A 13786-nucleotide genomic window follows, 5' to 3' on the forward strand; every position below is an offset into this window, starting at 1 on the left:
GCAGCAGACTTTATATATACACAGAGAATATGAACCAATACCTCCTCCCACCCCACTGTCCTGCTGGTAATAGCTTATCTAAAGTGATCATCAGGTGGGCCATTTCCAGCACAAATCCAGGTTTTCTCACCCTCCACCCCCCCACACAAATTCACTCTCCTGCTGGTGATAGCCCATCCAAAGTGACAACTCTTTACACAATGTGACAACTCTTTACACAATCCCCAACAGGGCTTCTTGTTTATGACTCCTATCATGTCCAGAAGCTTTTCGAAGACTCATGCATGTTACACCTTTTCATAGAATTTACCATCACTAACAAATTCTTTGTTATAAGGTTCACCATTAGCAACAAACTTTGCATCATGAGATTGAACAATAAAACCAAATACTTTGTCACAGATTGTTGTTTCCAAGTATTTTTATTATACCACGCCTTCTGCTTAGACAGTTTGGTTTCTTCAATAGATATTGTATCTTTCAACTCCTCTCTAAACCTAAATATGTGTTTAGTTACTGGTTTCCTTTCCCCTCAGTGTCCTCTTCAATAGGAATCTCAGTCTATGGTCAAGTCTGGGGTCTTGGTGAGGTAAGCTTGTAAGGGGACATTGCATGTTGGCCTTCCCTGTGATTCCCACTCCAAGCACTGGGACCTTTCCCACCCCTTTCCTAGCAAGTCGTGATCTGTACTCTCTGGAATAAGAGGTGTGTCTTCTCCCAGCACCTATTTCATAGCTTCTTTCTGTATCTTCCCACCCAGGAAATTTCCTCCTCCCCTCTGTCAGGTTGGTCATTATCATTTTCACAGACAACCATTTATTCTGTAGGATCTATATCCTGTCTTAAAGAAAGAGAGTTAGTTCACAAGAACGTCAAAAACAAAGTCCTGAAAAGTCGAGACCTGGATTGAGGTCCTCTCCGTTACCCCTCTCTCTATCCACAAGAGGTCATAGAATCATAGAATATCAGGGTTGGAAGGGACCTCAGGAGGTCATCTAGTCCCACCCCCTGCTCAAAGCAGGACCGATCCCCAATTAAATCATCCCAGCCAGGGCTTTGTCAAGCCTGACCTTAAAAAATTTAAGGAAGGTGATTCCACCACCTCCCTAGGTAACGCATTCCAGTGTTTCACCACCCTCCTAGTGAAAAAGTTTTGCCTAATATCCAACCTAAATCTCCCCCACTGCAACTTGAGACCATTACTCCTTGTCCTGTCCTCTTCTACCACTGTGAATAGTCTAGAACCATCCTCTTTGGAACCACATTTCAGGTAGTTGAAAGCAGCTATCAAATCCCACCTCATTCTTCTCTTCTGTAGACTAAACAATCCCAGTTCCCTCAGCCTCTCCTCATAAGTCATGTGTTCCAGTCCCCAAATAATTTTTGTTGCCCTCCGCTGGATTCTTTCCAATTTTCCACATCCTTCTTGTAATATGGGTCCCAAAACTGGACACAGTACTCCAGATGAGGACTCAGCAATGTCAAATAGAGGGGAATGATCACGTCCCTTGATCTGCTGGCAATGCCCCTACTTATACGTCCCAAAATGCCATTGGCCTTCTTAGCAACAAGGGCACACTGTTGACTCATATCCAGCTTCTCGTCCACTGTAACCCTTAGGTCCTTTTCTGCAGAACTCCTGCCTAGCCATTCTGTCCCTAGTCTGTAGTGGTGCATTGGATTCTTCCGTCCTAAGTGCAGAACTCTGCACTTGTCCTTGTTGAACCTGATCAGATTTCTTTTGGCCCAATCCTCCAATTTGTCTAGGTCCCTCTGTATCCTATCCCTACCCTCCAGTGTATCTACCACTCCTCCCAGTTTAGTGTCGTCTGCAAACTTGCTGAGGGTGCAATCCACACCATCCTCCAGGTCATTTATGAAGATATTGAACAAAACCGGCCCCAGGACCCACCCATAGGGCACTCCACTTGATACTGGCTGCCAACTAGACATGGAGCCATTGATCACTACCCGTTGAGCCCGACAATCTAGCCATCTTTCTACCCACCTTATAGTCCATTCATTCAGTCCATACTTCTTTAACTTGCTGGCAAGAATACTGTGGGAGATTGTGTCAAAAGCTTTACTAAAGTCAAGGAATAACATGTTCACTGCTTTCCCTTCATCCACAGAACCAGTTATGTCGTCATAGAAGGCAATTAGATTAGTCAGGCATGACTTGCCCTTGGTGAATCCATGCTGACTGTTCCTGATCACTTTCCTCTCCTCTAAGTGCTTCAGAATTGATTCCTTGAGGACCTGCTCCATGATTTTTCAGGGGACTGAGGTGAGGCTGACTGGCCTGTAGCTCCCCAGATCCTCCTTCTTCCCTTTTTTAAAGATGGGTGCTACATTAGCCTTTTTCCAGTCATCCGGGACTTCCCCGGCTCGCCATGAGTTTTCAAAGATAATGGAGAATGGCGTCGCAAACACATCCGCCAACTCCTTTAGCACTCTTGGATGCAGCGCATCTGGCCCCATGGACATGTGCTCGTCCAGCTTTTCTAAATAGTCCTGAACCACTTCTTTCTCCACAGAGGGCTGGTCACCTCCTCCCCATGCCTTGCTGCCTAGTGCAGTAGTCTGGGAGCTGACCTTGTTCCTGAAGACAGAGGCAAAAAAAGTATTGAGTACATTAGCTTTTTCCACATCCTCTGTCTTTTTCCACATCTAGATTGCCTCCCTCATTCAGTAAGGGGCCCACACTTTCCTTGACTTTCTTCTTGTTGCCAACATACCTGAAGAAACCCTTCTTGTTACTCTTAACATCTCTTGCTAGTTGCAACTCCAGATGTGATTTGGCCTTCCTGATTTCGCTCCTGCATGCCCGAGCAATATTTTTATACTCATCCCTGGTCATTTGTCCAATCTTCCACTTCTTGTAAGCTTCTTTTTTGTGTTTAAGATCAGCAAGGATTTCACTGTTAAGCCAAACTGGTCACCTGCCATATTTATTATTCTTTCCACACATCGGGATGGTTTGTCCCTGTAACCTCAATAAGGATTCTTTAAAATACAGCCAGCTCTCCTGGACTCCTTTCCCCCTCATGTTATTCTCCCAGGGGATCTTGCCCATCAGTTCCCTGAGGGAGTCAAAGTCTGCTTTTCTGAAGTCCAGGGTCCGTATTCTGCTGCTTTCCTTTCCTCCTTGTGTCAGGATCCTGAACTCGACCATCTCATGGTCACTGCCTCCCAGGTTCCCATCCACTTTTGCTTCCCCTACTAATTCTTCCCGCTTTGTGAGCAGCAGGTCAAGAAGAGCTCTGCCCCAGTTGGTTTCTCCATCACTTGCACCAGGAAATTATCCCCTACAGTTTCCAAAAACTTCCTGGATTGTCTGTGTACCGCTGTATTGCTCTCCCAGCAGATATCAGGGTGATTGAAGTCTCCCATGAGAACCAGGGCGTGCGATCTAGTAGCTTCTGCAAGTTGCCGGAAGAAAGCCTCGTCCACCTCATCCCCCTCGTCTGGGGGTTCCTGCCCTTAGGATGGAAGAATCCCATGCACTGCTACAGTCTGGGGACCAACTGGCTAAGCAGAATTTCTGCAGAAAAGGACCAGGGGATTACAGTGGACAACAAGCTGGATAGGAGTTAGCAGTGTGCCCTCGTTTCCAAGAATGCCAGTGGCATATTGGGCTGCATTAGTAGAACCATTGCCAGCAGATCTAGGGACGTGATTATTCCCCTCTATTCAGCACTGGTGAGGCCACATCTGGAGTATTCTGTCCGATTTTGGACCCCTCATGACAGAAGGAATGTGGACAAATTTGAGAGAGTCCATCAGAGGGAAATAAAAATGATTAGGGGGTTGGGGCACATGATTTACGAGGAAAGCTGAGGGAACTGGGCTTATTTAGTCTACAGAAGAGAAGAGTGAGGGGGGATTTGACAGCAGCCTTCAACTACCTGAAGATGGAGCTAGGCTGTTCTCAGAGATGGCAGATGAAAGAACAGGAAGCAATGGTCTCAAGTAGCCGTGCAAGAGGTCTCGGTTCGATAGTCAGAAATGCTATTTCACTAGGAGGGTGGTGAAGCACTGGAATGGGTTATCTAGGGAGGTGGTGGAATCTCCATCCTTAGAGGCTTTTAAGGCCTGGCTTGATAAAGCCCTCTCTGGGACGATTTAGTTGGTCTTGATTCTGCTTTGAGCAGGGGTGGGGACTAGATGACCTCCTGAGGTGTCTTCCAACACTAATATTCTATGATTCTATGGAGTATTGGTATTACCTACTATGGCCATTCTGACATTCTTATCTAGACACCAGATCTATCTCCCTCCCAACCTCGTCCTCCGCTACACACACACTTTAACTCACTAGACCCCACTTACCTCCCAGAACTGAGGTAGAACCCAAGAAGCCTGTCAGGGTCTCTCTCTCCACAGAGATAGTGACAGAATGAGAATACAAATTAAAATTACAAACCTCAACAGTGTCCCTTAAATGAGTGGACACAAAATGCCAGAAAATGTTTGTATTAGAGCTGACTGGGTTTAATATATTTTTTTTTAATTTTCTTTCTTTTATATACAAATTAGATACAGTGCTCCTGTCTGCTAATTGCTAAGTTATCTGCCAAAACATCTAAAGCTTTCAAGAGCTTAGGTAGCCCCTGGAATCATGGTTAAAGTTGACTCCCCCACCAAAATCTGAAATGGCTCCCTTACAGATCCTGCGGGGGGGAGGGAGGTGGAGATGATCCAGTGAGTGACAGCGGGAGGGCAAGAGAAGACCAATCACCAGTGGTGGGGCCTTAGGTTGAAGAAGCAGAGGAAGGGGTGAGACTTGACAGAAGTGATAGAGCTTTGGAATCCAGTGACCAGCAATTAGAAATGTGACAACCTATGAGTTAATGAGTTGTACACAGACCGATTCCCCAGTTTGTCAGGCTGACACAGCACAGTAGGGTCGGGGAAGGATTTAATGTCTATGTGAGGGTCCAGTAGGTGATTCAGGAAAGAGGGCTCAGCACCATGTCCCCAGACAGCTCTGCATGGAGGCTGGTTTTAGAGCCAGACCACCAGGAGAAAACTTTAGCTTCTTTATGAGGAAAGAGCCAGAGCAGCCTCTTCCTGATCTGTTTGGTCTTCAAACCATAGATAAGGGGGTTTAGCATGGGGGGCACCAGGAGGTACATGTTGGCACTGAGAACGTGGAAATGCAGGGGCACATTCTGGGCAAACCGGTGTGTGAGGATGAAGAAAAGACCTGGGATGTGAAAGGCTAAGGTGGCAAACAGGTGGGAGCTGCAGGTCCAGAACGTCTTCACCCAGGCGTCCTTTGTGGGGAGGCTGAAGATGGCCCTGAGAATCTGTGTGTAGGACAGGGCAATCAAAAACACATCCACACCAGTGATGAGGAAAATCAGAGAGAAGCCATAGTAATTATTGACACGGATGTCAGCACAGGCCAACTTCACCATGGATATGTGCTCACAGTAGGTATGGGGGATGATGTTGGTTCTGTGATATGGGCACCGCCTCGCCAGGAGGGGATTGGGCAGTACGAGCATGCTGCTGCGCAGTACCACGGCCAGGCCTAGCTTGGCCACCGCCGCGTTTGTCAGGATGGTGGAATGTCTCAGGGGATGGCAGATGGCCACGTAGCGATCCAAAGCCATGGCCACTAAGATCCCAGACTCCATCGCTGAGAAGCAGTGAATGAAGTACAGCTGGGCGAGGCAGGCACTGAAATCGATCTCCCTGGAATTGAACCAGAAGATGCTCAGCATTTTGGGCACGGTGGATGTAGACAGGGCCAGGTCGGTGACGGCCAGCATACAGAGGAAATAGTACATGGGCCCATGGAGGCTCGGCTCTATCTTCACAATCAATAGGATGGTGAAGTTCCCCAAGATGGCTAAGGCATAGATCGCACAGAAGGGGATGGAGATCCAGACATGGGCCGCCTCCAGGCCAGGAATGCCCAGCAGGATGAAGGTGGAGGGGTTGGTGAAGTCAGTTGTGTTGGAATCAGACATGGAGTAGAGGAGAAGATGTCCAACTCTAAGGCAGAACGGTGTCTCCTGCACGCACCATACGTTTCCCTGACTTCCTCTATGTGCCCAGGGTATAGGGTGATGGTTGCAGTACAAATGCCTGGTTGGAGAGACAATGTTAATATGAGAGACTATATGCACTAGTGGAGGATGTTCTCATGGGTGAAGCAGATTGGTCACTCATCATACACTGAAAAATGACATTTCCATAATTCAGATAAATGAATTGTGAACCCCTGACCCTACACATGCCAATTCCATATTCAGTGGTGCTCCATATATCAATAATTCCTATTTGTCTTGGTGTGGGAAACCTTAATAGACACCAGCAGGAAGCATGAGGGTGGATACTGGTTATACCTCATTGTTCCTTAATGCAACGAAACCCAGACTAGAGAGTTCATGCTGTAGGGAGTTCTCCATTCACCTGGTAGCTCAAAAACTGAAGTGGAAAAAATCAAAGCTTTGCCAAGACATGTGCTCATGGCAAACATCCCAATAGAACATACCTCAGGGAGAAGACCTGTCATCTCAATGGAAACACCTGCTCTTTCGAAGCAGTGGCCAAAACAAAGAGAATGCCTTCGGAATTGGATGGAAAATAATCTACTCTGGATATGTGCTCAGTTTTGGTTGCCCAGTCTCTATAAAGGGTATAGCAGAGAGAAAGGGGGTTTCTGAGGGCTTGTCTGCATTATCCACTGGATCGACGGGCAGCGATCAATCCAGCAGGGGTCGGTTTATTGCATCTAGACACGATAAATCGACTGCTGAGTGCTCTCCCGTCGACTCCGATACTCGACCAGGGCAAGAGGTGCAGGTGCAGTCGACGGGAGAGCGTCAGCCATCGACTTAGCACAGTAAAGACACCGTAGTAAGTTAAACTAAGTACGTCAACATCAGCTACGTTATTCACATAGATGAAGTTGCGTAAGTTAAATCAATCCCCCCCGCAGTGTAGACCAGGCCTGAGACAGGCTAGGAGAATGGGGGAGGTTGCCATATGCAGAGAGACTGAAAAGACTGTCACTCTTTAGAGAAAAGAGAAAGAAGGGGGTATATGAAAGAGGAGAGGAAAATAAACAGTGAAACTGATTGTGTTGAAATGGACAAACAGAGAACAGCTCCCAACCCGTAATATGTACAGATAGTGCTTCAAAAGGCTCCTTCCTCAAAGCTGAGGCAAATTATCAGGAAAACTGTTTGGGAGGAAAATTTCAGACAGAAAAATGGGAATGAAACTCGGGAGTTCCTTAAGAAGACTTTCTTACATATCTAAAAAGCAATGATAAATCAGGAATGTGGACAACTTTCACTAAAAATCCGATCCAGTGGCAAAGTGAAGGCATCAACTGCAGGGAAGAGGCAAGTAATGTACAACAAATGGGGGGGGAAAGGAATACATATAGAAAGCAATACAAATTGCACTTTATGAAAATGATAAGGGATGTTAAAGACATCAGAGAAAAATCCATATTTGGCCTGGCTACGGACGACAAAAAAAGAAAATATCCCATCCAGGGCTTTGTCAAACCAGGCCTTAAATACCTCTAAGGAAGGAGATTCCACCACCTCATTAGGGAACCCATTCCAGTGTTTCACCACCCTCCTAGTGAAATAGAGTTTCCTAATATCCAACCTAAACCTCCCCCACTGCAACTTGAGACCATTACTCCTTGTTATGTCATCTGCTACCACTGAGATCAGCCCAGCTCCATCACCTTTGGAACCCTGCTTCATGTACTTGGGGGAGGTTTAGATTGGATATTAGGAAAAACTTTTTCACTAAGAGGGTGGTGAAACACTGGAATGCGTTACCTAGGGAGGTGGTAGAATCTCCTTCCTTAGAGGTTTTTAAGGTCAGGCTTGACAAAGCCCTGGCTGGGATGATTTAACTGGGAATTGGTCCTGCTTTGAGCAGGGGGTTGGACTAGATGACCTTCTGGGGTCCCTTCCAACCCTGATATTCTATGATTCTATGATTCTACTTGAAGGCTGCTATCAAATCCCCCTTCACTCTCCTCTTCTGCAAACTAAATAACCCCAGTTCCCTCAGCCTCTCCTCGTAACACATGTTCTCCAGACCCCTAATTATCTAGATTGCCCTCAACTGGACTCTCTCCAGTTTGTCCACTTCCCTTCTGTGGTGGGTGGTGAAGCACTGGAATGTGTTCCCTAGGGAGGTGGTGGAAACTCCATCCTTAGAGGTTCTTAAGGCCAGGCTTGACAAATCCCTGGCTGGGATGATACAGTTGGTGTTCGTCCCACTTTGTGCAGGGGGTTGGACTAGATGACCTCTTGAGGTCTCTTCCAACCCTAATATTCTATGATTCTAATTAATGGGTGTGCAGAGCAGAAAGGGCCACAGACTTATTCTCAGTCCCATCCTGCCCATTCTCAATTCCATCACGATCATGTTGCACTCCGTCTGGCGAGCAGCAAGAGATGGGTACCTGTGAATCCTGAGATGGAAGTGTCTTCTCTGGGAATTCCCTTCAGCTAGCCGTGTCCCACACCTCTCTCACCCCAGCATATGCAGCAGCATCCCATGCCGAGAGCCAACACAAGGGTATGCACCGTTTATAATATAGCTCTGTGCAATCCCAGGGGGGTTCACTCAGCCTCTCGCAAATAGTCTGAATGTAAACAGGCTGGGGAGCAGCTTGTCTGCACTCTTTATACAGCTTCGGGAGTAAACACTAATTAAATGTACTTCCCAAGGGAAGATAAGAACTTCTGAGCTCTCCACTGAGCCCGAGAAGAATTGGCTGTTCTGTGCACTTGTGTATTTTTAAAAATTATGGATGATTAGTAAAAAAGTTAGGGATAATACCTAGGTCTCCATAGGATTTCAAACACTGAAAATACCCAGGACAGATGGGCAGATAGGAGACAGATAGATCAGGAGAAAGATGACTGAGGGGAGACACAAACACTTTCTGCAGACACACTGCACTTTCTGCAATCACTACGGTATCAGAGACGAGTAATTCTCATCAGTAACTATGTTGCACTCCGTCTGGCGTATAATTTTCACTATGTGGTCGTACCATGGATATTAATGGAGACAATATGATATTTTCAGTCTTTTTATCTATTCCTTTCAGAATGATTCCCACCATTCTGTTTGCTTTTTTGACGGCTGCTGCACACTGAATGGATGTTTTCAGAGAACTATCCACAATGACTCCCAGATCTCTTTCTTGAGTGGTAACAGAGCATTTAGACCCCATCATTGTATATGTATATTTGGGATTATGTTCTCTATGTGTGTTACTTTGCAGAGAAGGTCACACGGCCCCTCTTAGTTTCCTGCAGGAGTGTTTGTCATTGAGTAATGCAGCGGCAGTGTGCCCAAGGCCCTCTTTAGGTTTTCACCACACAACTCTCAACTATTGCAAACACTGTCATGTTACCCACAGGTGTTCTTGCAGAGTTCTGTTGTACCTTTTAACCCTTTGTAAATCAGCCGAGTCATCTCAAAATTCAGCAAGTGTGCCCTTTCTGGGTCTCTAGAAAACCTCTCTTTGTATGTGTGCAGCATTCTTAACCATTGTGCTTTTCCAACTGGTGATAACAACACGGTTATTCATCAACGCCATGAGGAGTTGCGCCTCAGTTTCTCTTCCACACAGCAGCCTAGGTATATTATGGCTTCCCTGCTATGACAAGATTTGAGCTTGGTTCCAGGTGTTCGCTGAGAAACAGTATCCCCAACAGGGCTTCTTGTTTATGACTCCTATCATGTCCAGAAGCTTTTCAAAGACTCATGCATGTTACACCTTTTCATAGGATTTACCATCACTAACAAATTCTTTGTTATAAGGTTCACCATTAGCAACAAACTTTGCATCATGAGATTGAACAATAAAACCAAATACTTTGTCACAGATTGTTGTTTCCAAGTATTTTTATTATACCACGCCTTCTGCTTAGACAGTTTGGTTTCTTCAATAGATATTGTATCTTTCAACTCCTCTCTAAACCTAAATATGTGTTTAGTTACTGGTTTCCTTTCCCCGCAGTGTCCTCTTCAATAGGAATCTCAGTCTATGGTCAAGTCTGGGGTCTTGGTGAGGTAAGCTTGTAAGGGGACATTGCATGTTGGCCTTCCCTGTGATTCCCACTCCAAGCACTGGGACCTTTCCCACCCCTTTCCTAGCAAGTCGTGATCTGTACTCTCTGGAATAAGAGGTGTGTCTTCTCCCAGCACCTATTTCATAGCTTCTTTCTGTATCTTCCCACCCAGGAAATTTCCTCCTCCCCTCTGTCAGGTTGGTCATTATCATTTTCACAGACAACCATTTATTCTGTAGGATCTATATCCTGTCTTAAAGAAAGAGAGTTAGTTCACAAGAACGTCAAAAACAAAGTCCTGAAAAGTCGAGACCTGGATTGAGGTCCTCTCCATTACCCCTCTCTCTATCCACAAGAGGTCATAGAATCATAGAATATCAGGGTTGGAAGGGACCTCAGGAGGTCATCTAGTCCCACCCCCTGCTCAAAGCAGGACCGATCCCCAATTAAATCATCCCAGCCAGGGCTTTGTCAAGCCTGACCTTAAAAAATTTAAGGAAGGTGATTCCACCACCTCCCTAGGTAACGCATTCCAGTGTTTCACCACCCTCCTAGTGAAAAAGTTTTGCCTAATATCCAACCTAAATCTCCCCCACTGCAACTTGAGACCATTACTCCTTGTCCTGTCCTCTTCTACCACTGTGAATAGTCTAGAACCATCCTCTTTGGAACCACCTTTCAGGTAGTTGAAAGCAGCTATCAAATCCCACCTCATTCTTCTCTTCTGTAGACTAAACAATCCCAGTTCCCTCAGCCTCTCCTCATAAGTCATGTGTTCCAGTCCCCAAATAATTTTTGTTGCCCTCCGCTGGATTCTTTCCAATTTTCCACATCCTTCTTGTAATATGGGTCCCAAAACTGGACACAGTACTCCAGATGAGGACTCAGCAATGTCAAATAGAGGGGAATGATCACGTCCCTTGATCTGCTGGCAATGCCCCTACTTATACGTCCCAAAATGTCATTGGCCTTCTTAGCAACAAGGGCACACTGTTGACTCATATCCAGCTTCTCGTCCACTGTAACCCTTAGGTCCTTTTCTGCAGAACTCCTGCCTAGCCATTCTGTCCCTAGTCTGTAGTGGTGCATTGGATTCTTCCGTCCTAAGTGCAGAACTCTGCACTTGTCCTTGTTGAACCTGATCAGATTTCTTTTGGCCCAATCCTCCAATTTGTCTAGGTCCCTCTGTATCCTATCCCTACCCTCCAGTGTATCTACCACTCCTCCCAGTTTAGTGTCGTCTGCAAACTTGCTGAGGGTGCAATCCACACCATCCTCCAGGTCATTTATGAAGATATTGAACAAAACCGGCCCCAGGACCCACCCATAGGGCACTCCACTTGATACTGGCTGCCAACTAGACATGGAGCCATTGATCACTACCCGTTGAGCCCGACAATCTAGCCATCTTTCTACCCACCTTATAGTCCATTCATTCAGTCCATACTTCTTTAACTTGCTGGCAAGAATACTGTGGGAGATTGTGTCAAAAGCTTTACTAAAGTCAAGGAATAACATGTTCACTGCTTTCCCTTCATCCACAGAACCAGTTATGTCGTCATAGAAGGCAATTAGATTAGTCAGGCATGACTTGCCCTTGGTGAATCCATGCTGACTGTTCCTGATCACTTTCCTCTCCTCTAAGTGCTTCAGAATTGATTCCTTGAGGACCTGCTCCATGATTTTTCAGGGGACTGAGGTGAGGCTGACTGGCCTGTAGCTCCCCAGATCCTCCTTCTTCCCTTTTTTAAAGATGGGCGCTACATTAGCCTTTTTCCAGTCATCCGGGACTTCCCCGGCTCGCCATGAGTTTTCAAAGATAATGGAGAATGGCGTCGCAAACACATCCGCCAACTCCTTTAGCACTCTTGGATGCAGCGCATCTGGCCCCATGGACATGTGCTCGTCCAGCTTTTCTAAATAGTCCTGAACCACTTCTTTCTCCACAGAGGGCTGGTCACCTCCTCCCCATGCCTTGCTGCCTAGTGCAGTAGTCTGGGAGCTGACCTTGTTCCTGAAGACAGAGGCAAAAAAAGTATTGAGTACATTAGCTTTTTCCACATCCTCTGTCTTTTTCCACATCTAGATTGCCTCCCTCATTCAGTAAGGGGCCCACACTTTCCTTGACTTTCTTCTTGTTGCCAACATACCTGAAGAAACCCTTCTTGTTACTCTTAACATCTCTTGCTAGTTGCAACTCCAGATGTGATTTGGCCTTCCTGATTTCACTCCTGCATGCCCGAGCAATATTTTTATACTCATCCCTGGTCATTTGTCCAATCTTCCACTTCTTGTAAGCTTCTTTTTTGTGTTTAAGATCAGCAAGGATTTCACTGTTAAGCCAAACTGGTCACCTGCCATATTTACTATTCTTTCCACACATCGGGATGGTTTGTCCCTGTAACCTCAATAAGGATTCTTTAAAATACAGCCAGCTCTCCTGGACTCCTTTCCCCCTCATGTTATTCTCCCAGGGGATCTTGCCCATCAGTTCCCTGAGGGAGTCAAAGTCTGCTTTTCTGAAGTCCAGGGTCCGTATTCTGCTGCTTTCCTTTCCTCCTTGTGTCAGGATCCTGAACTCGACCATCTCATGGTCACTGCCTCCCAGGTTCCCATCCACTTTTGCTTCCCCTACTAATTCTTCCCGCTTTGTGAGCAGCAGGTCAAGAAGAGCTCTGCCCCAGTTGGTTTCTCCATCACTTGCACCAGGAAATTATCCCCTACAGTTTCCAAAAACTTCCTGGATTGTCTGTGTACCGCTGTATTGCTCTCCCAGCAGATATCAGGGTGATTGAAGTCTCCCATGAGAACCAGGGCGTGCGATCTAGTAGCTTCTGCAAGTTGCCGGAAGAAAGCCTCGTCCACCTCATCCCCCTCGTCTGGGGGTTCCTGCCCTTAGGATGGAAGAATCCCATGCACTGCTACAGTCTGGGGACCAACTGGCTAAGCAGAATTTCTGCAGAAAAGGACCAGGGGATTACAGTGGACAACAAGCTGGATAGGAGTTAGCAGTGTGCCCTCGTTTCCAAGAATGCCAGTGGCATATTGGGCTGCATTAGTAGAACCATTGCCAGCAGATCTAGGGACGTGATTATTCCCCTCTATTCAGCACTGGTGAGGCCACATCTGGAGTATTCTGTCCGATTTTGGACCCCTCATGACAGAAGGAATGTGGACAAATTTGAGAGAGTCCATCAGAGGGAAATAAAAATGATTAGGGGGTTGGGGCACATGATTTATGAGGAAAGCTGAGGGAACTGGGCTTATTTAGTCTACAGAAGAGAAGAGTGAGGGGGGATTTGACAGCAGCCTTCAACTACCTGAAGATGGAGCTAGGCTGTTCTCAGAGATGGCAGATGAAAGAACAGGAAGCAATGGTCTCAAGTAGCCGTGCAAGAGGTCTCGGTTCGATAGTCAGAAATGCTATTTCACTAGGAGGGTGGTGAAGCACTGGAATGGGTTATCTAGGGAGGTGGTGGAATCTCCATCCTTAGAGGCTTTTAAGGCCTGGCTTGATAAAGCCCTCTCTGGGACGATTTAGTTGGTCTTGATTCTGCTTTGAGCAGGGGTGGGGACTAGATGACCTCCTGAGGTGTCTTCCAACACTAATATTCTATGATTCTATGGAGTATTGGTATTACCTACTATGGCCATTCTGACATTCTTATCTAGACACCAGATCTATCTCCCTCCCAACCTCGTCCTCCGCT

At 46.3% G+C, this 13786-nt stretch overlaps 1 protein-coding gene and 1 pseudogene across 1 annotated transcript; one reads left to right on the forward strand and one right to left on the reverse strand.

Moving 5' to 3' along the window:
- The window catches only part of LOC144930842 (olfactory receptor 52P1-like), a 50726-nt pseudogene that overhangs the window by 15362 nt on the left and 21578 nt on the right, over positions 1-13786 (forward strand).
- Positions 4953-5981, reverse strand: LOC144930239 (olfactory receptor 52E4-like). The gene has a single exon (XM_078851777.1). The coding sequence runs from the start codon at positions 5979-5981 to the stop codon at positions 4953-4955; it is 1029 nt and encodes a 342-aa protein (XP_078707903.1).

The sequence above is a fragment of the Lepidochelys kempii genome, chromosome 1 (genome assembly GCF_965140285.1).
Source record: "Lepidochelys kempii isolate rLepKem1 chromosome 1, rLepKem1.hap1, whole genome shotgun sequence".
NCBI lineage: Eukaryota > Metazoa > Chordata > Testudines > Cheloniidae > Lepidochelys > Lepidochelys kempii.